General features: G+C 35.0%; 4 protein-coding genes across 7 annotated transcripts; 3 read left to right on the plus strand and 1 right to left on the minus strand.

The window, feature by feature from the left end:
• Positions 1–323: 323 nt before the first annotated feature.
• On the plus strand, positions 324–4,639 carry LOC112705937 (spermine synthase). 2 transcript variants are annotated; one of them, XM_025756973.3, is made up of 11 exons: positions 324–734; positions 1,883–2,103; positions 2,216–2,260; positions 2,595–2,671; positions 2,739–2,861; positions 2,949–3,053; positions 3,138–3,210; positions 3,347–3,418; positions 3,675–3,870; positions 3,959–4,088; positions 4,302–4,639. In XM_025756973.3, exons 2-11 carry the CDS (start codon positions 1,914–1,916, stop codon positions 4,377–4,379), a joined length of 1,089 nt encoding a protein of 362 aa, XP_025612758.1. In that variant the 5' UTR covers positions 324–734; positions 1,883–1,913; the 3' UTR covers positions 4,380–4,639. The 2 variants fall into 2 exon arrangements, with proteins under 2 accessions (XP_025612758.1, XP_025612757.1); XM_025756972.3 differs by having other exon boundaries at positions 542–734; positions 2,739–3,053.
• Positions 4,640–5,186: 547 nt separating this feature from the next.
• On the minus strand, positions 5,187–10,465 carry LOC112705935 (cyclic nucleotide-gated ion channel 1). Of its 2 annotated transcripts, none has more exons than XM_025756969.3 (8): positions 10,110–10,465; positions 9,682–9,771; positions 8,856–9,423; positions 8,535–8,747; positions 7,326–7,606; positions 6,655–6,766; positions 6,127–6,363; positions 5,187–6,048 (listed from the first exon to the last, which is right to left on the minus strand). In XM_025756969.3, exons 2-8 carry the CDS (start codon positions 9,708–9,710, stop codon positions 5,347–5,349), a joined length of 2,142 nt encoding a protein of 713 aa, XP_025612754.1. In that variant the 5' UTR covers positions 9,711–9,771; positions 10,110–10,465; the 3' UTR covers positions 5,187–5,346. The 2 variants fall into 2 exon arrangements, with proteins under 2 accessions (XP_025612754.1, XP_029144118.1); XM_029288285.2 differs by having other exon boundaries at positions 10,065–10,202.
• A 587-nt stretch (positions 10,466–11,052) lies between these two features.
• LOC112705939 (uncharacterized) lies at positions 11,053–16,607 on the plus strand. Its single transcript, XM_072200129.1, has 10 exons — positions 11,053–11,243; positions 11,400–11,624; positions 11,873–11,939; positions 12,096–12,124; positions 12,213–12,421; positions 12,737–12,855; positions 12,989–13,084; positions 13,158–13,287; positions 13,374–13,629; positions 16,038–16,607. The coding sequence occupies exons 2-10, from the start codon at positions 11,418–11,420 to the stop codon at positions 16,182–16,184; spliced, it is 1,260 nt and encodes a 419-aa protein (XP_072056230.1). The 5' UTR covers positions 11,053–11,243; positions 11,400–11,417; the 3' UTR covers positions 16,185–16,607.
• Positions 16,608–17,316: 709 nt separating this feature from the next.
• On the plus strand, positions 17,317–22,055 carry LOC112705936 (uncharacterized). 2 transcript variants are annotated; one of them, XM_025756970.3, is made up of 3 exons: positions 17,317–17,636; positions 17,723–17,892; positions 19,417–22,055. In XM_025756970.3, exon 3 carries the CDS (start codon positions 19,525–19,527, stop codon positions 21,568–21,570), a length of 2,046 nt encoding a protein of 681 aa, XP_025612755.1. In that variant the 5' UTR covers positions 17,317–17,636; positions 17,723–17,892; positions 19,417–19,524; the 3' UTR covers positions 21,571–22,055. The 2 variants fall into 2 exon arrangements, with proteins under 2 accessions (XP_025612755.1, XP_025612756.1); XM_025756971.3 differs by having other exon boundaries at positions 17,445–17,636; positions 17,711–17,892.
• The last annotated feature ends 2,258 nt before the right edge of the window (positions 22,056–24,313 follow it).

Below are 24,313 nucleotides of genomic sequence, written 5' to 3' on the forward strand. Positions count from 1 at the left end.
TTTTAAAATAAAAAATATTTAATATAATTTCATATAAAAAATTGTATATATATGTATTCATGACTAATTAAAAAAAGGTTGAATTTTTTACGCGTAACAAATTTTGAGATAATATCAAGAAAAATGATCATGTATCTAATGTGATCAAATTGTTATAAATTAGACAAATTCGTAATGCAAAGATGTTGGACACACTAGAATCTATGCAACATTATATCCACATGTTATATATTTTGCTTAATTGAGACCACTTTCTTTCCTGTTAAGTTAATATTGAGAATTGAGAATGAGCTGCAAATAATTGCTCCGGTTGAAAATTTTTTAAGAAATTAGGTCTTACAGGTAGAGATTGACATAATTGACATATCTATATAAATCTTTATGTAGGTATACCGTATATTTATGTATGTAATAATTTATTAGTTAATAATAAATTTAAAATAAAATTTTAATATTCAATAAATTAGTCTTTGCCATGCTAAACTCGAAGATACAGTAAAAAAATAAAAAGAAAAAAGCATAGACTTCTTTAATTTCTTTTGAAATTCTTCCTCCAAAAACAAAAAGAAAAAAAAAAAAGCAAAAGTGCATAACAAAACAAAAAAGAACTGGAGTCCAATGCCGTGGCTTATAAATTAAGGACTCCATTTCCCTGCAAAAGCAAAGCTTTAGAAGTTGGATAGAGTGGTAGTGCCAACAACTTCTTCTTTCTCTCTCACCGACACTCACGCCTGGTAACTCTTAATCCTCTCTCACTCTCAGCATCATCGTTATCATTATCATCATCATCATCATCATCATCATCATCATCATCATCGTGTTTTTCACCCTCTCTATTACATTTACTTTCTATTGTTTTTTCCCCATTTTTGAGGGGTTTTTGCTTTACTAAGTTTCTTCCAAAGTTCTTTGCTTTTTCTTGTTCCCTTCCCTTTTGCTCATCGAAACTCTCATCAATTTCTGAGTTTGCTTCTCTTATTTTATTTTTCTGTTTTGAGCTGCACTAAACCATTAAAACCCTAGTGTCTTTATTTATTTGTTTGATTATTGAGGTTCTGCTAAAAAGAAATAATAAAACTTTGAGGTTTTTCAAGGGTCCACTCTAAGAACATCATGCTTCTTACACTCTTCTGTCATATTCTGCAACAAGTATTTCTTTTTTCTTTCTTTTTTTTTTTAAATTCTTCGTCTTGTTTCACCATGCTTTCTGGTGAAGGTATTTTATAATATTTATAGTGTCATTAAGTGTCAAGTGGTGTGCTATGTTACTTTTTATGATTACATGGGAAATGGGATCCACTCAAACCAGGTCCTTTAACTTATCTGAGAAATAAAATATATTTGATTTATCATGATTTCCTTGCTCTGTACATGTACTGCTTTGGTACCTGGAAGCTAGAATGAGTCATGAGTGAATGATTGATTCAGCAATAACCATGATTTGTTGTTACTTTTGGAGACTGATATCGACCTGCAGATTCTGCTACTTTAAATTACTCAAATCAAGTTGTGATTTTGTGTCCATTTTGCTTTGAAAAGATATTGCACACCCAGAATTTCTTTAGAAACAAGATTACAAAAGTTAATAAATGTCAAAATTTTATTTATAGAAACAGAAGAAGATAAAAATACAGGAAATTCTTTTCGGATTTGGTATAGTACATTAATGCTCATGGAGATTCTTTCCCTTTGGAATTTAAACGTGAGCCTTTTTTGGTAACTGCTTGGTTTTGTAAGTAACTGAGATTGTTCTTTTCTGAAGTAAAAGAAGGGAAGAGAGAGGGTTTTTTTTGGGGGGGGGGGGGATCTTTCTTTGGGCATGGGGTTAATCCATTATCATTTTTTTTTCTGCGTGTAATATCTAGATTTGTTATTATTACAGAGACTGGAGCCAGATAAGAAAAAAATCATCTATGGAGGACGGCGCAGGAAGAGGTTTGGGATGCCAGAAGACTATGGATGGGAAGGCGAGTAACGGGAATGGTGTAGGAAAGGAAATTCCTTCCTGTTGTTTGAAGGCTATGGCTTCAGCCCCTGAGTCTGAGGCAAAGTGTCATTCCACTGTTGTTTCTGGGTGGTTCTCGGCATCTCAGACTCATTCTGGTCATTATCTGCTATTTCGTTTTGAATTCATTGTGAGAGTACATTGGCCTGATTGCTGGACTGAAATTTTACTTTATTACTTACTTCCTTCCACTTCATCGTCTTTTTTCAGGCAAGTCAAGGAAAGTCCAATATTTTAACAATCCAATGTGGCCAGGTGTGTGATACATACACTTGCATGACTATGATGTTTGATCACAATAATTACAAACTTTTGAATTTGTAATGGTGATAATAATTCTTCTTTTGATGCTGGTCATGGTCGACCCTTACCTTTGAAAATTTATTTTTTAGAATTTTTTGGCACTAAATATTTTGGAGTCCTTTCATATATTCAATTGTTAACATGCATCATTACCTCTTGCTTTTTTGAAATTTCAATACTTACCAAATATCCTTTTCTATGGACACATCAAAATCACTTTGTCAAGTGTGCTGCTTCATCTTTTATGCATATGAATACCGCTGACGGGTTTGGTGCCTACTTTTAGGAGAAGCTCATTCCATCAAAGTTGAGGAGATCCTCTTCAAGGAAAAGTCAGAGTACCAAGAAGTCTTGGTTTTTCAGGTTCAGCATCTTCCACATTGTTCTCTATTTTTTTTTCATAAGCAATTACCTAATCTGTTTTTTGCAGTCGGCGGCATATGGGAAAGTGCTGGTGCTTGACGGGATTGTTCAGTTGACTGAGAAGGATGAATGCGCTTATCAGGAGATGATTGCTCATCTTCCCCTTTGTTCAATTGAGTCCCCCAAAAATGTGAGTCAATTATTTGGTAACTTTTCCACTTTTGTTTTGTTTTGTTTTTATAATTTGCTAAAAATGGTTTTTGTGATGTTGTTTCAGGTTTTAGTTGTTGGTGGAGGAGATGGTGGGGTTCTAAGAGAAGTATCCCGCCACAGCTCTGTTGAACACATCGATATTTGTGAGATAGATAAGATGGTTATTGATGTAAGTAATAGCATAACTGAAATCATTTTTATGTACACTATATTTTGTTGATAAGAACAACTTCTTGCAATTGTTATCTTGCAGGTATCTAGGAAGTATTTTCCAGAGTTAGCCATTGGATTTGAAGATCCTCGAGTACACCTGCATGTTGGTGATGGTATGCATAGTTCTATTTTCAAATATTCTTGTTATTTCTTTTTTTGGAGTTTCCAATTCTATGGATGTATATTCATTGATCGAAGACTATATAGTTGCATAAAAACCTTTATTTGACATCTTTCACCTTTTGGCAGCTGTTGATTTTCTTAAACGTGCTCCTGAAGGAAAGTATGACGCCATCATTGTTGATTCCTCGGACCCTGTCGGTATGTCATTCTTTGAACAATATATTTCATTAAACATTCTAGTCAACAATGAATACAAGATTCGTCATTAAGGGATGAAACTTAGTGTTTTGAGGTGTTCTATTTTATAGTACGCTGTTTTCACAAATTTCGTGCTACACGCTTTTTTAATTGTTGATCAGCTGTTAGTCGAAATCGATCCACTAATTTTAAAGTAATTAGTGGCATGGTAATTACATACATATTAAGGTTTTGATGATCAACCATGGTTATGTAGGTCCTGCTCAGGAACTTGTAGAGAAACCATTTTTTGATACAATAGCTAAAGCCTTAAGGCCTGGTGGAGTTCTTTGTAATATGGCTGAAAGCATGTGGCTTCATACACACCTCATTCAAGACATGATATCCATTTGTCAAGAAACATTCAAAGGTTCTGTACACTATGCATGGGCAAGTGTTCCAACATATCCAAGGTATTTATATTGGACACTTTGATTTGCCATAAATTTGCATTCTTCTCTAATTTGAGCTTCTTTTAATACCTTTGTTGTTGGCGTGTAGTGGCGTTATAGGCTTTCTTCTGTGCTCAACAAAGGGGCCTCCTGTTGATTTTGTGAAGCCCATCAACCCCATCGAAAAGATAAAAGGTGCTGATAAGCATGGAAGAGAACTTCGGTTCTATAACTCACAGGTGAGCATAGTAGCTAGAATCTCGATTAAATTATTAAAAATCTTTCGATATTACGATTTTAATTGTGTCAACTGATTTTACATAATTTCTACTAGCTCTGACGATTCTACAATTTAAAAATCTTGTTACATTTTCATGTGAGATAGTGTTGTTTTGTGAGATGGGAGTCCAACATATTTGCAAGATTATACACCTCTTTCTGTTGTTGTGCAGATGCATTCAGCTGCTTTTGCATTGCCCACATTTCTGAAGAGGGAGGTGAGCTTGCTGCGAGATAAACTTCATCAGTAAAAAAGGCATGTTTGTGTGTTGTAGCCTCTCCAAAAATCTTGGTTAAAAATTGTTGAGATTATGTGTTGTTAAGACCAAATTCTGTATATGGAGATTTACTCTTATGTTAAACTCTGGCCATTTTAGGTTGCTTTGTCATTTTTGTTTGCATACTCTTTTTAGTTTTATGCTTGTAAGCGTGTTTACATGCGTTACATATATATATAAAAAATATGATGTGGTAATAATAATTTGCCGATGCGAATGTGAATTTCTAGAAACCTGTTATTGTAACTATAAATTGATTCCTTATTAATTTAGAGAATAATTTTAAAAAATTAAACAGAAAAAGATTACGAGTGGTAATATTATTTACTTGATCTTTCTGTTATCTCTGATTTAGGAAAAGCCATGACAAACTATCAAATATTAATACCTTAATAGTGTTTCTTTATCTTTTCTTTTCTTTTCTTTTCTTCGTGCCTTTTAAGATCTCAACTTTGGGATTATTTGGTAATTGAATCATGACAAAAATATAGATAATCTCTATAGATAATAATGATAGGGACTTAATAGCGAAGAAAAAAATCACAGGTCAGTCAAATACTACAAATGTTTTCTCTCTGAGACTCCAACTTAAGACCTTGTCTTATGAATACTACTGAACACCAGGATATTGGTACTTATGTTTTCTTTTTTTGACAGAAGGATATTGTTACATATTCATCTATACGAAGAAATAAAATAAGATAAAATGAGAAGAAAAAACAACTCTGAACACCACTTCGACATTTGCTTTTTTTCTAATACTCCTCCCAAGTCCCAATCTAGCATTCACAACAATCGGAAACTTTATATATATAATTTATTTTATATTATATATGTATGTATATGTACAACATATTTTACAGACATGTTATATCTTACACTTGACTAAAAAGAAAAAATGAAAAATGAAAATAGTTCCTCTTGCAAATGTGTAACATGCTCAATTTCTCTCTTCAGCAGTAAAATCTGGTTCAGCAGGCTTCTGAAGCAGCATGGGTGGTAATCTCTCTGGCACCCGGCTCTTCCTAGTACCATTTCTACGAATAGCTCTAAGAGCATTCGCTGCGAATCTAGATGCATATATTGTGGCACCAAGACTTGGCGAGCTACCACCAGCCTTGGCCAATGCATCTTGCAGCCTATTCTCGTCTTCCCTAAGACTCTCTTCCAGCTTCCGTTTGCTGTAACGCCTCCACGCCGCTTGTATGAAACAAGCAGCCCAAGTGCGCCATTGCTGCGAGTAGAACCTGAAAGTGTGGCGAAGCTGCTTGCTGTGAAGTCGCCGGAATTGAGATGCAACGAACTTCAAGTCGTCGGCCTTTAGAGCGAATGCTTCCACCTCCGAAAGAGTTTGGACGGTCCTAGTTGAGGTGGGAAGATTGGATGAGGGATTAGGATCTAGTGCCCATGTGAGGAGCTCTTCTCCACAGAAGTCTCCGGCCTTTAGATATTCCGAGTTAAAGAAACCTGTTCTCCCACCATTTGTTGTCACAGTCAATAGCTTTCCTCGCATTATGAAGAGCATCTCGTCAACCGGATCTCCTTCGCGGACAATGCAGCTTTCTTCTGTGTACAGAACTGGCTTGAGACGGTCACACATTGCATCTAAAAGTTGCTCATCCATTTTCTCAAACATTGGCACCTTCAAAAAAGTTCATGCTAAATTAGAATATTATATGGGAATTGCATGACTGACTACATTTTCATTTTCCAAGCTTACTCTCATCAGCAAAGCCAAGCAAAGATGACGTTTAATGTCCCTTCTTAAATCCTTGGGAAGATCGCGGATCAAATTGTCTTCATCAACACCTCTGGTTTCTTGCCATTTGTACTGTTCGTGTCGTCTGATTCTCTCTCTCAGGCTGTCGGGGAGTAAGCGATGAGACATCCACTGTTCTGCATCTCTCCTTTTCACTCTCATCTCCTCCAACCTGGTTGTTGTTGATTGCAGATATGTCTGTTTAAGGAAAAGTATCCTTGGTGAATTAAAACTATTTAACATGTAGAAATGTGCAATATGTCAATATGATGACCAATACTTTTAGTGACCTAATAGCACCTATTTTCTGAGAGAAGTATCCGAAAGGGAAATCGAAGTTCAACTAGCAGTAGAAGACTCCATTACACAAAAAAGGGATAGAACTCGAGGGAAATATGGTTCTTGAAATCAAGAGTTATTCCAAAATCAATAAATCATCATTGTCAGTATTGTTAAATCATTAAAATACAAAATATATTTGGTACTAACCTGCATATTTCCGATGAGAAATGAAAACAGTACCAGGCCAGCAATAGAAATGAAAATTGCAAAGCAGATCTCCCATACATAGGTACTTGTTTTCAAGTTCTGCCCAAGAGAACTGCAAAAAAGAAATCCAGCTTAACTTAGTAAAACTATGCTCAATATTAACATTTATATCAAGGCATTAAACATGTCCAAAACAAAGCCAAAACCAATTTCCACTCTGCAGCACCAAATCAGACTAACATCATCCCCATGCTTCAGATTATCCAATATTTGTCATTTAAAATTATCTTCAGTTTGAGACAGAATCAGACATGGCAAACCAATCCATTATATCTACAAGCGTTACATGCCTAACCGCCCACAAAAACCTGAATTTGACACAAACATGCACCTAGGTATGCATACACTAATTTTAACGGAGGATGCTTTTGAGCGAAGGAGTCAGTGAACGAAGCAACAATATTAATAAACAATTTGTAAATTATAAGAAAAGCATACAGAGAGCTGGTGCAGCTACAAGTTGCTTTCATAACACTCATGGTTGATATCAAGTTAATCTGGTCATATCCAAATCAAATCATACAGACAATTGAACACAGTACAGTTACTTCATAACTAAAATAGTTAATAGCAGTATAGCACATACTGACAATAGAAACACTACAACATACCTCAAATTCTGGAGGCCCCACCAAAAACAATAAAAGAATTTCTGTGGGAAATCTTCTGACGCCACAACGCCAGATTGAAGGGCATCAAGGAATATTCCAAAATCGAAGAGTGTTGTATTTGGCTCCTGTATCGGGCAAGAATTATTCAATAATGTCGAGATTGAGCCCTGATAATCATCACAGTATATTTCTGCCTTGTTACACTTGGTTCTTCGACAGGCATTTTGCCAGCATGTGGTTTCTCTTTCTATAGAAAACAAGTACCAAAAGGCACCAAGAACCTAGAGCAACAAGTAAACTCAGAAATCAGAAGATATGCCAATGATATTATTTTCAACTTTTATAAATAAGATCATTTTCCGTAAAGATACCAAACATCAGTCACATCTACTCTAAATATGCTACATATTAACCAAAATATATTGATTTTAGGCTGAGGATTCGAAAAAAAAAAAAAAAAAACAGAATCCACAAAGACTTTAACAAGGATGGATGAGAGGCATGGCATGAACAATACAAAAGAATTTCTTAGGTCAGTTAGGTGTCACATAACATCTAACACAACGTCCAAGATGTACATGTGTGTCCAACCATGTGTCTACTCTGTCCACTAAGGCATGGCTCTGACTAAGTGTGCTCTGTTATGATTTTCACAAGCTTTTTGTTACAAAAAATTATCCAAATTGACATATAGAGACAGGTGCAAGAGAATTTTTTACACTCATCTATACATGATTAGGAAACATGACCTTGAATGATTGACAAGGAACTTCGCGGATCAACATGTCTAAACTTAAGTCATATAATTTATAAGTTAATTGCACTATACATCCTTTGAACTTTAGGTTGTGCAAATTATTTGGCATCCTAAACTTTGTTAAAAGTTGATGGAAAACTAGCTGATGCGACCAATTTGTGCAGTTGGGAAAGCTTAGGGTGTAAATTGCAATCATCTCTAATTCATATGCACACTCTTGCAATATATCAGGCAGACAGATGTATTGGATCTGCACTCAACTATAACAAGGCAACAAATGTTTTCCCCTATCGGTCTAGAGCTTTGGATAATTAACAGAACATTTAAATACTTCTAATATTTGCACAAACTCTACACCACAGATCCATGTAGTAGAGAACAATATGTAAACAATTTTTTTTAAAAAAATAATAAAACAGGAAAAAGAAAAACAAAATGTAGCATGAACTTACATGACTTGCGAGCATGTAAAGAAACAGATTAAATGCAGCTCCAGCCCAAGCTGTTTCAGTTAGAATGCCAGAGCTCCTTGTAACCTCTTTATATAATGGAATTATTCTCAAGAACCGTGGCACATATTGGAAGAAGACCACAAACTTCAGCAAGTTTTTTGTATTCAATGATTCAAACCCTTTCATCTTTGGAATGATAATTAGGATCACCACCTAGGAATATTTAAGCAAGTGGCAAGTCAAAATAAATTTTGCCGAAAGGGATATACAGAAGATAAAAGTCAAAATAGTCAAACAATAAAAGACTTTCATTTTCTTTACCTGTGGGAGGGGAAGAACCGCAAGAATGTCAACTAGGAAGTATGATGACAGATACCTCATAGCTATTGCCCAAGAATCTTCAACCAAAACCCCTCTTCCAAAGACTCGAGAAGAGGGAGCAATGAATCCAGTACGAAATTGGAAAATTATGTGGATTATATAAAAAATATCAGAGAAAGATCTCAAAACTGTTGCTGTAATTTCCATTTTTTTGTCCAGTGAAAGACATTTCCTGTCATCATCGATCACGGGGACATAGAAGAACAAAGGATCCAGTGATACAGCAATAAGGCAAGACAATACAAATATCTTGTTCCATCTTTGAAGGAAAGGACCTTGCGGATCAAGGATTTTCTTTCTAGAACTGAAACTCTTAGCAAGAACATTGTTATAGGGCAAAGATTTGAAGGATTTCCTAATTCTCTTTATCCTTTCCGAACTAGACTCAAAGCCCCTTTGAAACTTCTTTGAAACCGAACCAAATGTGGCTCTGATTCTCCCCGATCGTGTTCCATTAAGTGTGGGATAGTTGCTCTCGGAACTCTTCTCCGAGCTCCAATCCTGAAATCTGAACATCACATGAACAATACACCTCAGTTGATCATTAATCTTCCACTGAAAAAGACAATTTCATGGACTATGAAAGAGTACAGTTGAACCTTATATGTGAAGTTATTAAAGCATTTTTGTATTAATTGGTACATTAAGAGAGCAGTAAAAAATAGAACAGAACAAAACCTTGCTTTCAATTACAGCTAAAATGTCAATACCATCATAAATTCATTGTAAATAAAGGCATGCACCATTAGAAACAGTTGATACTGACCTAACAAACTTGTCTTGCTGAAAATTCATAGCTGCTGCCTAGAGAGTTAGTATATGTTGTTCATGAAGATCAAAACTTGAGCGACTACTCCTGAAACAGTAGGATTGGATAGAGAGTGGTCCACAGTAATATCAATAGGGGGAAAAAGTGGAAAATAAAATCAGTGCACAGAATAACAACTTTGAGAAAATGAATCAAAATCAAATTTTTGGAGTTGTTTGGTGATCACACAACGAAAACAGCTGTCATATGTATAAGTACAGTTGTTTCCCAAATAAGTTTGTCAGCGCATACATAATCATTAAATAGAATGTGTTTCAGAATCAAAGGCAAAATAAATAAATAAATAAAACAGATAAAGTACTCAAGGCAAAGGGCAATACTAGAGAATGTAATTATGGAAGGAAAGGAAGTCAAAGTGAGAGAACCTGAAGATGAAGAAGAAGAAGAAGAAGAAGAAGAAGACGAAGAAGAGAGATAGGGTTATGAGTTGATTGATGATGATTCATGAGAAGGTTCTCGGAAAGGGTGGTGGTGGTGTTGTGAATGTGAAGAAGGGATGACAAAGTCTTCTCTGTCGCGGGCCCCACTCCTGCAACTGGTTTCCACTTTTTTCCATTCAACGTTTTTCAAGTGCCTGCCTTCTTTTATTGGCTTACCGTTACCGTTGCCGTTACCGTTACGGTTATAGTTACAGTTACAGTTAGATATCCCATCCTAACACCGCCACTCCCAGCTTACACTCTTCCACTGTCCAGGTATCTCCAAATCTATCCTTCTGGATAATTGCATATTCTGAGATAGAGTTTAATGAGTAAATTAAATTTTAAAACATTGACAAATTTAATCATGGATAAATGAAACTAGTACTATATTAATGATAGTTTCCATGTAACAAAAATACTTAAATTGTTAATTTTATTTATATGTAAATTTGTTAATATTTCGGATTTTAATATATAGAAATGATATTTTTATTTTTTATTTTTTATGAGTAAACAATTAGTTTTGTTTATTTTTTTAAATTTTTATTAATAGAAATAATAGTTTACTTAAATTTAAATTTTTAATGTATTTTTATTTATTTAACAACATAAAAATTCTTATTAATAATAATTTTAACATATATTTTAAGATATATTATAATTAGATTCATATTTTTATCTAAGATAGTTAAATTTCATTAATACTTAAATGAAATTACAAAAGTTTCATATCGACAAAATAATAAAAATTTCGTATTTTTTAGTAATTAAGATTCTTTTTAATAATTTTTTAAAATTTATTTAAATACAATATTATATCTTTAAAAATTTTAAATATGCTAAAAAAAAATCTCCTTGAAATATTCCATTCGAACATAGTCTGATAGTTTGTTTGGTTGGCTAGAAAATCGGTGAAAAGAAAAAGAACGGAGAAAAAAGAAAATTGAGTAAAACAATATGTGATTCCTTTTGTTTAGTTTATAGAAAGAAAATAGTGACAGCAGAAAAATGATGAGCATGGGTTCCATATAAACATCACCTTTTCATCGAAGTCATAAAAATGGAGAATAAACAAGGGTAAAATTATCAACTTTTTATATTTTTTTATAACTATCCACCCTTTGGATCACTTATTAAATCCACAACTATAATTATGTCATGTTCGTTGTTGTGTTCTCTTCCAATCTTACACAGCCATGTATAATAGTAACACGCTTTTTTGTTGTCTGAAAGGAATCACAAAACTTGGCCATGATTTCGTTGGTGAAGGAGCTATGGAGAACTCTCCTCTTCGTTTTCTCAATCCAATTCTGGAGAATGGGGTTGCTTTGGACATTTTCCATTGTCTTTTCTCATTACCAATTAATCAAAGATTTCCTCTGTTCCCAAAGACCTAAATCATATTACAGATGTTCTCCTTGTACAGTCCCTGTTAGGCCCGTTGCTGTTGTCACAGGTGTAAGTTTTCTTCTATTTGGCTTCAAAATCAAAACTTGAGTATGTTATGCTCATTTTGGAGTTAATTTTTTTTATAAAGTTAATTTATATTTTTATTGGATTTATCTTTCCTAAAGTTTTGGTTCATGAAGAATCATGCATCTTATGTGTTTGATGATATGTCCCATTGCATTTAAAGTACATGCCATAGTCTCTGGTTATGGAAATTTTGTTATATTATATGATTTGGGTTTCTTTTGTCGTTGTAGGCAACATCTGGCCTGGGATTTTATACTGCTTATGAACTTTCCAAAGAAGGATATGTTGTTGTGCTTGGTTATTGTTTATGCTTATGTCTTTCTCAATCCCCTCTTATTGTTATTATTTGGGGTTTTTGTTAATCATGCCAGAAATAGATTGCGTTGCGGCTAAACAAATAGCTTTAATCCTAGTCTATGCAATGCATGCTTAAGATTCTAGTTGTGAATGCAGTTGGGCGATCGCAGCAATTGTTGCTTGAGGTACCTTTTTTATACACATTTTGAGATCATGGTGATGATTTCCAATCTCCCTCTTCGTAAATTTCTGATGGGTGTTCTTGTTTGATAGGCAGAAAGAAAGATCAAAGATTGGAATAGAAATGCGCACCTCAAAGCTTTTCAGGTAGACCTGTCATCAGTTGAGTCAATAATAATGTTCAGAAAGTCCTTGCAGCAATGGCTGTCGGATTCTGATTTGCACAGCTCAATACAACTATTGATAAACGCTGCTGGAATACTTGCAACTTCACCTAGAATTACAGCTGATGGATATGATCAGTAATAAGCACTCCTCTCTCTTTCTTTATCTCCCCTAAAATTAGCTCATAGTATTAATTAGATTTTAGATTAGTTATTGAATGTAACAGGCTCTTGAGGCAATATTTGTAATGTATGATCAACATGAACTTTGTGCTCCCGAAACAAGGGAAAGACGCATGAAAGTGTTGCAAAAATGAATTTATTTTCTAGGCGTCCTTGATCGAGAGTAAATAGCTGTTTTGTACTAACACACTACACATTTGTCTGGCATCTTAGTTTCATAATTAATAGTGATTTTTGAAATCGATGAATGATTCACACCCTTCCTCCCAGGATGATAGGTACAAATTACATTGGTGCATTTGTTTTGACAAACCTTTTGTTACCACTTCTCGAAAGCAGTAATGTATCTTCCAGAATTGTGAATGTCACATCCTTTACTCATCGAAATGGTATGTGTAATTATTCTAATCATTACTTTTTTGGTCTATATTTTTGTTTGGTGACTATGTTGCATGAGTTCAAATCTTCTCAATTAGATCACAGTGCTTCTCCTACAAACCCTGCTCAGGCACTGTTTTTCAGTTACTGATATGCAGGTTGATGATCGAACTGTATCTGGGAAAAGATTTTTGAGTTATATGCAATATCCATATGCAAACATCTATGAGTATTCTAAATGTAAGCTATATTTGATGAATTTATACAGTATGTCTTTAGATCTAATCCCTAACTAGCATATAATTTGTTGAAGTATGCCTTCTCCTCTTCACCTTTGAGCTTCATCGACAGCTTCGCTTGAGGGAAAAATCTCACCAGATCTTTGTTGCGTATGTAGTTACAAATCTTCTTACTTACGTTACCCTTTTTAGTCATATTTTCTAGTGCTATATGAAAATGTTTTTCCCAAGTGCTATGTTGTACTTTACTTCTGTTTTTCCATTTACTTCTCCAGCTTTTATGATTAAATTAGAAAAATTAATTATGTGTTAAAAGTCTTGTGTTTTTGCTTCATTATTAACCTTGGGTTCTACTTCATTTTAACATTCAGTTTCTGTAATATTGACATTAGTGCTGCAGATCCTGGAGTTGTACAAACGAATATTTTGAGAGAAGTTCCATCTCTCCTTTCCTTGTTGGCCCACTTTGTACTGAAGCATTTAGGCCTCTTGCAATCCCCTGAATATGGGGTCAGTTCCATAATTGATGCTGCCCTTGCACCTCCAGTAAGTACTCTTTTCATGGTACTAAGTAGGTTTCTTTCTTTTCTTTTTTTTTTTTCTCCGTTCCCCATACAACAACAACAAGGGTCGGCTACATGAACCAAATGGTGTCATTGAACTCTATCATGTATCATGTCTACAAAGAGACTATTTACATGTAAATCTCGTTTGACCACCTCATGGATGATCTTCTTAGGTCTTCCTCTGTCTTTCACCCCTTGTCTATCTTTCATCTCATCTACTCTCCTGGCTGGGTGTTCTGTCGGTCTTCTTTTCACATGTCCAAATCATCTGAGACGTGATTGTACCATTTTTTTTACAATAGGTGTTATTCCAACTCTCTCTCTCTTATATCATTGTTTCTTATTCTATCCAATCATGTATGACCACTCATTTATCTCAACATCTTCATCTCTGCCACACGTAGCTTATGTTCATGCTTCTCTCTGGCTGCCCAACAATCTGTACCATAAAACATAGCCGATCTGATAGCAGTACGATAAAATTTATTAAGTTTAAAGGCACTTTTTTGTCACATATAAAACCAGACGCACTCCGTCATTTTGACCAACCTGCTTGGATCCTATGATTTACATTCTGTTCAATCTCCTCATTATCCTATATAATGCACCTAAGATATTTAAAACTTTTAACTTTTTGTAGGATGTTTTCTCCAATCTTCACCTTCGTATTAGAGTTTTCCCTTCGATGACCAAACTTACATTCCATATATTTCGTCTTACTACGGTTTATGCATAGACCATACACTTTTAGAGCTTCTCTCCATAAATCCAATTTCTTATTTAGGTCTTTTCTTGACTCTTCCACAATGACGATATCCTCAGTAAAAAGTATGCACCATGGCACACGCTCTTGAATATCCTCTGTGAGTATTTCCAAGACTAATGTGAAAATGTATGGATTTAAGGATAATTTCTGATGTAATCCTATACCAATAGGAAATTTTTCTATCATACCATCTTGAGTCTTCACACTAGTTGTAGTCTCATTATACATTTCTTTAATTGCATAAATATATGTGATCCTTACTCTCTTCTTTTCCAAAACCTTCCATAAGATCTTCCTTGGCACCCTATCGTACGCTTTTTCCAAATCAATAAACACCATATGTAAATTCCTTTTATTACTACGATACATCTCCATCATCCGTCTTAACAGGTATATTGCTTCAGTGGTGGATCTGCCTGGCATAAAACCAAATTGGTTTTTTGTTACTTGTGTCTATTGTCTCAGCTTACGTTCTATCACCCGTTTCCATAACTTCATGGTATAGCTTATGAGTTTGATCTCTCTATAGTTTTTGCAACTTTGTATATCTCCCTTATTCTTGTAGATAGGTATCAAGGTGTTCTTTCTCCACTCATCTAACATCTATTTGGATCTTAAAATCTCATTAAAAAGCTTGGTTAACCAACTTATGCCTTTCTCTCCAAAACTCTTCCAAACTTCAATCGGGATATTATTGAGTCCTACTGCCCTGTCATTTTTCATCCGCTTTAAAGCATTTTTTACCTCGAAGTTTCTAATTCTAGGATAGTAGTCGAAGTTTTGATCTTCTTCCCTCGTGCATAACCGACCAACGCTTGGAAGAATCTTCTGTCCTTCATTAAATAACTCGTAGAAGTAGCTCTTCTACCTTTTATTAATCTTCTCCTCTTGAGCCAACACTTCTCTGTCTTTGTCCTTTATACACTTAACCTGATCCAAATTTCTCGTTCTTTTTTCACGGCTCTTTGCGATTCTATATATACATTTTCCCCTTTTCTTCGTGCCTAAAGACTGCTAGAGATCCTCATATGTTTTTGTTCTTGCTTCACTTACAGCCACTTTTGTTTCTTTCTTAGCCGTCTTATATTTTTCCTCATTATCTGCATTGTGGCACAAAGAACACTTGTCTTTATCTTTTCTTGTACACTCGCATTCCACCACCAGGACTCCTTGTCTCTTGGTCTTGTCCTTCTAGATTTACCGAAACTTTCTTTTGTTGTTTTTCTAATAACTTCTGTCATCTCCCTCCACATCTCCTCCGCGCTTTTATCTTCATCCCACTTTGTCTCTTCTCCTACCCGTCTTAGAAAACTTCTTTGCTCCTCACCTTTCATCCGCCACCACCTCGTCCTTGGGTTCTTCATATGATGTATTTTTCTCCACTTTTTCCATTCCACATCAACTCTGAAAATAAGCAGAAATTTTCTCATAAAGTAGGAAACTAATATGAAGGTTCATGACAAAGAATTGAAAGATTTTGTTCTTTTTGTTGTGTTAATTTATACTGCGCTTTGCACTTGTATGCATACCTGCATACATGACACTTTTCTTGTATTGCATTTGATCATTTATTATAATCATGTATAAATTACGGAATATAGTTAGCTTAATATTGATTTCAGGGAACTTCTGGAGCTTACTTCTTTGGGGGAATAGGTAGGACTATTGAACCTTCAATACTTTCAAGAGATGCTGGTTTAGCACTTAAGCTCTGGGAAACTACAAGTAATCTGCTATTGACAACCCCTTTTGGCGCTGAAGACGATTAACCAGATGTTAGCATTGGATCATGTGTTAAGACGTATAACAAAGTGCAGATGTGGCACTTGCCTGATGTAGATTGATAACCCATTCTTCGAATGAAGTTCTGTGGTTTCTGGCTCTTGGAAGCTACCACCATTATTCCTGATGTGGTAGTATAGTCCTTTAAATGTGTCTAGCCACTAACACAATGTTAGTATTCAGTTTTTAATTTATCAGATTGAATGTGAGAGACTTTTTTTTGACAGTCTTACACCCTATATATATAGTTCATTTTCAATGTGACTTTGTATTTTGCATGGCATCTCATAGGTCTGCTACAACAATATAGCATACTTGTCGCACTATCACATGTAATGTAATTATTTGAGGACTATGCCAGCAAAGAAACTTAAAGGAACAACTAATAATGCAATTAGATCTTTTATTTATACCATTTTGCTTGTGACACATCATTTAATAAGTTAGTTCACATATTGATGATATATCAAATTGCAACAAAAGAAAAGGCACCACCAAAAGAGTTAGGATTTTCTAAAACCTCTGTTGTTGCATGTATCATATAGTAACAAGGACCACAGAAAAACCTTTGTGAAACAAGAGGACCTCAACCTCCTTTGGAGGATGAACCCTTTAGGCTTTAGTATTTAATGTGGAATGTCTGTTACACATATTCAATGTTTATGATCAACTGTCATTGAATGGAAGATGCTTTTTACTTTCAGCAATTTTTAAAGAATACTCATTTTATACAATGATTGAAGGAAAAATATTGGATCTACCATCTACTCATTTTTCAAGTCACATTGCTCTTTGCTCAAATGATTATCTCTACTTTGGATTCACATTCAATTCTTCAGGAACTAAAATATGCTCAGAGATATCTAAAAATGGTGTAGTCTCATACTCTTCTAAAAGGTCAAATTATAAGTGTAATGGCTTAGTTTTGATCTTACAAGAATAAAGTTTATTGCATTGCTTTAAAAAAAAATACAATTTCCTTAATTGACAACATTTTGTTTAAGAGAAGATCATTTAAAAAAGTGGTAGATGGACAAAAATTTTAGGGAGAAAAAAATAAATTGAAATTAAAATTCCTTTAGCATATGTTTGGAAAACCATCCCTAAAGACCATGGTTAAAAACTAACCCTAGTTAAGGTTTTTATGGGTCCCAATCATTATAAAAAGGTGTATTTGAGTTAAGAACTAAAGTGAGAATATTAAAAAATATATATGTGTATATATAAATTGAGAGAAAAAAGAAAAAGAAAGGAAAAATAGAAAAACCTATTACCAGCACAACATTTAGTTCTCCCAATTTGAGTAGTAATTTGGGGCAAAATTAGATTCTCCACAGTTTTCTGAGGGCTTTTGACAGATGGGTCATTGTACATGGTGACCGTCTTCTCAGATTCAAAATTCCTGAAACGTCACTCAAACCCTCTTTTTCTCCAATTAGGTAATTTTACTCTTCCCGTTTCACTTTATCATCTTCACTGCACCGAAAAGCTCACGACTTTACTGTGTTTTGAGCTTGTTCGCCAGATTCGGGGGTTCCTCTAGGGTTTCCAGCTCAACAAGGTAGCTAGCTCAGATTTGCTGAATTCGAAAACTGGGGTTTCGACCGTTGCTGCTATTGATTTTGAAATGCGCGCCCCTGTAGATCCGTGGCGGGATTCATTTCTTCCTTGAATTCAATTCACTGTCTGAACGAGGTTGATTTCCAAACAATTCTAGTTTCGTTGTTTGAAGTTTGAACCTTTTTTTTTCGGGCTTGAAGTATTATTGTTAGGACATTTTGGGTATTCTGAATTTCGCACGTTAGTTGGAGTGTTTGTGTTTTTTATTTTATTTTTGGAATATATGGTTCAAATTCTAGAAGTTTTTTTTTTCTGGGTTATTTTTACTGTTATATTTTGTTTAATGATTCAAAGTCGGTGTCTTTCTATTTGTGATCTCTTGGTGCTAGTTGCAGAAGGCATGAAATACAGTATTTATTAATGTGCGCTTCTTAGAATCATTGCGTTGAGCTTAAGTTTACAATTGCATAATTGATTCTTGAAAAGCATTTTACTCACCATAGTGATTAGAATAAGAGAACGTGCTGCTATTATAGTTTGTATGATGATTGGCAGTTTGCAGTTCATTTCAGTGTAGATCTGTTTTCCTCGCTCCCAATTTTTATAGTAAGACATACTTTGGAATATCTTAGTTGAATGCAATATGTCATAATTCATTCATGTTGAAATATTACAGTTTCTGCTGTTTAAACAAGGTATCTGGTTGTTTGATTAGACCTTTTAAACTTTACTAGTGTTAAACCCGTGTGATGCACGGGCTTATATTTAAATTTGACATGTTAAATTGAAAATAATATTTTATAATCATAAATTTTTCGAGTTTAGTATAATTCAAAGTAAAATGCAAATAGAAGAGTTTGAAGTCTATAATATTCTTGAACCATAAAGAGGGAGACATGAAATGTAACTATAATAATAGCATGTCCATTTTACACTAAACTTTATATCAAAAGGCTAATAAAAATTTATCGAGAACCTAGTATCTTACTAAATTTCTTAGAAAAGCAATTGGCATATGATATTGTGCTCCCTGTTACACATTTGATTTCAAATCTGAATACGTTTCAGATATTGATATGCTGGCTTTATATTGCCTATGGGTTTTCTACCAAATTAAGGATCTGAACTCCCTGTTATAAAACAAGTTCTAATATATCAATATTGTTCCTGCACATCTGGTTTGTTATAACTTATAATCACGGGGTTGATAAGATGTCATGGTTATATCTGCAAACAGTATGATATGATGCTATGTGCGTTGGGGACGTGTCTTACCATTTCTCCCCAACTTTTCTCCTTTTCTCCTTGTGAATATGTCATTACTTGCTATGTACTTTTCCACTTTTTTCAGTAGATGATTATGTCATTAAATTTGTGTATTCTCTCTCTTTGATACATCTAATTTTCATTTCATGCTACTGACTGTATGGGTTTACTATATTTTGCAATGCTAGTGACCTAAAAATGTCAAAGAAAATGAAAGTTCTTATTTGAAGTTCTTGCATAATGTCATAAGCCACAACTTTTTTCATAGCTAACTTTTACATCTTTATATGATGCATCCTTTGAAATAGTGTTTTACTTATAAATGTCACTACAAGCACCAAAATTTTAGGAACTTCAGTAACATATCTCAGTTTCTTTTCTCTTTGGGATCAGGTGCAAAATTGGCGGGTTTTGTCGAGCAAAGGGGGCTTGTTTTAGTATCTGGTGTTTCTGGTTGAATTCTGTCTTTTAGCTTGTGAGGAAACAACATACCAAAAAGTAATGATGGAGTGCAACAGGGATGAGGCAATTAGGGCCAAAGAAATAGCAGAGAGGAAATTTTCTGAAAGGGAATATGTTGGTGCAAAGAAGTTGGCTCTCAAGGCTCTAAATCTCTATCCGGCATTGGAGGATCTTCCCCAGTTTTTGCAAACAATTGAAATTTTTATCTCTGCTGAGAATAAAATTAGTGGAGAAATGGATTGGTATGGTATACTTGGTGTGAGCCCTTTTGCCGACGAAGAGACTGTTAGAAAGCAATACAGGAAGCTGGCTCTCTCTCTCCACCCCGACAAAAACAAGTGTTTAGGTGCAGAGGGTGCATTCAAGCTGGTTTCCGAGGCATGGAGTTTGCTATCAGACAAGACCAAGAGACTAGAATATAACCAAAAGAGGAGTTCAAAAGGTTTTCAACATAACACTTCAAACCATGTTGCATCTCAATCAGATACACCTAGTTCAAATGGTTATTATAATTTCAAGAAGGATAACACGAAAGCTGGAAATAGTAACTCTCGGAGATCTTCATCTTCAGTTCCACCTACCCACAGAAGAGCTGAAACCTTTTGGACTATCTGCAATCGATGCAGGACACATTATGAATATCTGAGGATTTATTTGAATCATACCCTTTTGTGTCCCAATTGCAATGAAGCTTTTGTAGCTGTGGAGAGGGGTCCACCTCCCAATGTCTTTAAGTCACCAAATTGGTCTTCTCGACAACATCCTCAGGGTTCTCGACATCAATCTGGAAGTAATAACTCGAACTATCAGTGGAGTTCTCAATCGAGAATGGCTGGTTTTGGTAGCACAGATGGATCCTCTTCCGTTGCTGCACAAGCTGCTAGTGTTGTGCAACAGGCAAGTGAGAAGGTGAGAAGAGACGGAGCACCATCAATTGCTGAATGGGAGAGGAGTCAACAGTCTAAGAGGAATGATGGTTCTTATTATAATTCAAAGAAGAGGAAGACTGATGATTTTCATGTTAATGGTTATCAAGGATACACGGCAAATCAAGGTCAGGTAAACTTGGAATCCGAAAGGCATTATGGTTTTTCAGGTATGACTGGCGGCAAGCCTTACAGCACAAGAGAATTGTCGATGTATGAATTAAGAAACATGTTGATGGATAAGTCACGGACTGAAATCCGTAAGAAATTACAAGAATGGAAATCAATAGCTGAAGCTAAGATTGCCAATAAGAGACAGAAAAGCCCAGTTACTGGCAAAACCAATGGTAATGGTAATAGGCATGTTGAAGTTGGTTCTTTCAAAGACCCATCTGATGATACAGTTAAGAACGCAGTCTATGTTACAATCAATGTTCCGGACCCTGATTTTCACAACTTTGACTTGGATAGAGCTGAAAATTCTTTTGACGAGGACCAGGTTTGGGCTGCGTATGATGACGATGATGGAATGCCTCGATATTATGCCAAGATTCACAAGGTGATCTCTACAAAGCCATTCAGAATGCGGATCAGTTGGCTTAACTCTCGTAGCAACAGTGAATTGGGCCCCATGGACTGGGTAGGGTCTGGTTTCTACAAAACTCTTGGGGATTTCAGAACCGGCAAGCATGAAATAACCGAATCGCTGAACTCATTCTCACACCAGGTTAAGTGGAGCAAAGGGAACAGAGGAGTTGTCCGAATCTTTCCTGGAAAAGGCGAAGTCTGGGCTCTTTATAGAAACTGGTCTCATGATTGGAATGAACACACCCCGGATGATGTGATACACAAGTATGATATGGTGGAGGTGCTCGAAGATTTCACCGAGGAGCAAGGCGTCATAGTTACCCCCCTTGTCAAGGTTTCTGGTTTCAGGACCGTGTTTAAGAGGCACCCAGACGCCAATCAGCAAAAGAGGATTCCCAAAGAGGAGTTGTTTCGATTCTCACATCAGGTTCCTAACTACTTGCTCACCGGCCAAGAAGCTGACAACGCCCCAAAGGATTGTCGAGAGTTGGATCCAGCTGCCACTCCATTAGACCTTCTTCAGATAGTATCTGGTGATGCCAACAGAGCATCACTAGATAACAATGCTTAGAGAACCTAAGCAAGATGCACAACATAGTTCACATGAAAAAGAGAAATACTGCGTTTCATTGTTTGGGGAGAATTCAAAACCTTGTATAGCAGAAATGTTAAACGAGGAAGGATGACACAGAATAGGGAAGTGGGTGTGACTGATGCTGCAATATAGGCTTTTATTAAAATTGATGATTCATGAAAAAAGAAAATACTACACTTTCTTATGCGACTCTTGTTAATTTTGGAAAGCCTGACCCAGGATAATTTTTATAGTGATGCTTTTTGGTGTTATAATTGTGGATCAAAGTGATCCTCAGGTATTCGGTTTTTTGTTGTATAATTTTTCTTTTTATTATAAGACCCTTTGTTATTGGTAGACTGGTGAATATGTTCATACTCAAATGATGAACGCAGTTGTCAACAGTTCCTCATTCTGTAAGCAAAATGATTTAGACTTAGTTCATATCATTTTATCAGTTCTACTTACATATTCTCTGAAAATTCACTTATTCTTATATGGTTGAAGATGTGTGTTTAAGAGTTAATATGAGCGCCCAATTGATATGAAAAGTTGTTACTTATCCATTGAAGTAGTAAAGACTTTTGGTTGGAGAATTCAATCTCTTAAGAGGAGCTTTCTACGGTGGGAAAAGAATCTTCTGGATCTTAAAGGACCAAGTAATAAAAAAAATTAATAAAACATATAGGACCGGTTTACAAATAATAAAAAGTAATATGGGGTCAAATTTAAAAAAATTATATTTTGTTATTGATTATATTTTCCAAGTTTCTTGAAAATTATGGTCTCTATTACAGCAGGTATTTCTGTGGCCATTCCAATTATAAATTGATCTTCATAGATGCTGTCACTATCATCTTTAAATTTTTATTACATTCTTTATCGGTCTTACCAGATGATCCACCAGTAATGGCCGATGCCGTTAATTGCAGAAGTGAGATTTTGTTAAATCTTACGGTATGAATACCATGAAAGACAGTTGCCAAAGAAGGAGGAAACACATATGGTGTGTGGTTAACACTAAAGGTAAAGCCTTTGCGATCGAAAATTTCTAAAAAAAGTGCCATTTGAATGGTTACCGGAAAAAATAATATAGTCCATTAAAATAAATTCTCAGTAATGCCATGCAGAATCTCTCTTATCCCTTTCATTCACACCAAAAAAAAAAAGAAAAAAAAAAGAGTCCTCTATAGCACATTGACACTGGTGTGATATGAAATACTCATACGTCGCAATTTCATTCTCACTTTCCTTTCTCTTTGTGTGCTTTCATGAAAGGATCTATCAGAGATGAAACATTGTGCGGTGTGCATTCTGCTTATCGGAATTATTGAAGCTCTGTTCTTCAGCTTAGCTGGTTGCTTCGATTTCCATGACAACAAGAAAAGCAAGAAAAATCAAATCCCTAACTCCTTTGATGACATCCTTTGCCTCGCCAAGGATTTTCCATGTTTCATTTCTTCTCTTTTTCTTTGATTCGATTTGATTTTTTTCCTTCCATCTTGGTTCGTTATGGAAATGTAATTTTTTTTTCCTTTCCAGAAATGATTGATTCATTCATTCTCCAGAACTTATACATATGAAAAGGTAGAAGATGAAATTGTAGAGGGTATGGATAACGTCATTAGATAGTAGGTAGTAACTGAGGGTATAGGTTTTCATGAGTTGTGTTGAGTGAGTTATGGATGTGGCTCAAAAAAAAATCTCATCATCAATTTCTCCAACAAAAAAAAAAAAGAAAAAACTAGTCATTAAAGATTTGGTCTAACTAAATCATATCGTACCGGTTTGTAAATATATTTAATATTTGGTCAAAATTAGCATTAGCATGCACATGGCGGGATTCAAACCCCCGTAAGCGGACTAGTGAGCTAACCACTAGACCAACCCAACTTGGTTATTTGTTTAACCAGACAAATGAGCTAATATTTGACTAACTCAAATCAGTTAGGTTGGGTTTTTTTTTTTGTTCAGAGATTAGCTTGGGTTTTTTTCCTTTCCCAGTTTGGGGTGTTCTCGGGAAACCGCAAAAGTGAACCCGTTTTTCTGTTTTGTTTTTGTCATGACCCTTTTTTTCTGGTTTATTTTCATTCTTGGATGATACGGGCTTTTATGTTTACTAATGAAAGGGTTCAAAACTCGAAATACTTCTCATTAATATTGGGCCGGATAAAGCCCATTAGTTATTAATCTCCTCTACCGACCAAAAAAAAGTTTCTCGTTTGTTATATAACTTATAACCTTGGTCAGTTGGTCGTCCACAGCCGAGACTTTGGTTGAGTGTCAATATATAGTACTTTTTAATATGCTGCACCTTGGTTTGAATATTGGCAATGGCCAAGTTATAAATAAAATTCTTAAATGTGTACGTGAGTTTGTGATATCTAAGATTGAGAGTTGTCTAATTCATATGAATAAAAAAAATATCTTGGTCATTCTGAATTTCTGTTGTATAATATTTGAGGCAACCGTCCTTTAAATATCTTAATTTCAAATATAATATACAAATGAAATAGAAAATGAATTAGCTTGGTATTTTGTGAAGACTGAAATAGTGTGACTATTAACCTAGAAATTGTATAGATGGTGTCTCTTCTCCATACACAATCCTGCTAAAGTCATTCGCATGAGACACAGAATCCCACGGGCAGGTCCAATGCCAGAATTTATTATGTGGAAAATCATATGAACACATTGACCATGCACGTAATATTAATGTTAGGGGAAGGTTCATTGAACT

The sequence above is a fragment of the Arachis hypogaea genome, chromosome 8 (genome assembly GCF_003086295.3).
Source record: "Arachis hypogaea cultivar Tifrunner chromosome 8, arahy.Tifrunner.gnm2.J5K5, whole genome shotgun sequence".
Lineage (NCBI taxonomy): Eukaryota > Viridiplantae > Streptophyta > Magnoliopsida > Fabales > Fabaceae > Arachis > Arachis hypogaea.

Excerpts from the sequence above, each read along its gene's own strand:
- LOC112705937 (XM_025756972.3), top strand. The coding sequence starts at position 1,914 with ATGGAGGACGGCGCAGGAAGAGGTTTGGGATGCCAGAAGACTATGGAT. Across the intron at positions 2,261-2,594 it reads TAACAATCCAATGTGGCCAG|GAGAAGCTCATTCCATCAAA; the intron begins GTGTGTGATACA and ends GCCTACTTTTAG. Across the intron at positions 3,871-3,958 it reads AGTGTTCCAACATATCCAAG|TGGCGTTATAGGCTTTCTTC; the intron begins GTATTTATATTG and ends GTTGGCGTGTAG.
- LOC112705935 (XM_025756969.3), bottom strand. The coding sequence starts at position 9,710 with ATGAATTTTCAGCAAGACAAGTTTGTTAG. Across the intron at positions 8,748-8,855 it reads CGGTTCTTCCCCTCCCACAG|GTGGTGATCCTAATTATCAT; the intron begins GTAAAGAAAATG and ends AAATATTCCTAG. Across the intron at positions 6,767-7,325 it reads TGGGGCCTCCAGAATTTGAG|TTCTCTTGGGCAGAACTTGA; the intron begins GTATGTTGTAGT and ends TCTTTTTTGCAG.
- LOC112705939 (XM_072200129.1), top strand. The coding sequence starts at position 11,418 with ATGATTTCGTTGGTGAAGGAGCTATGGAGAACTCTCCTCTTCGTTTTC. Across the intron at positions 12,422-12,736 it reads ACAGCTGATGGATATGATCA|GATGATAGGTACAAATTACA; the intron begins GTAATAAGCACT and ends CCTTCCTCCCAG. Across the intron at positions 13,085-13,157 it reads CATCTATGAGTATTCTAAAT|TATGCCTTCTCCTCTTCACC; the intron begins GTAAGCTATATT and ends AATTTGTTGAAG.
- LOC112705936 (XM_025756970.3), top strand. The coding sequence starts at position 19,525 with ATGATGGAGTGCAACAGGGATGAGGCAATTAGGGCCAAAGAAATAGCA.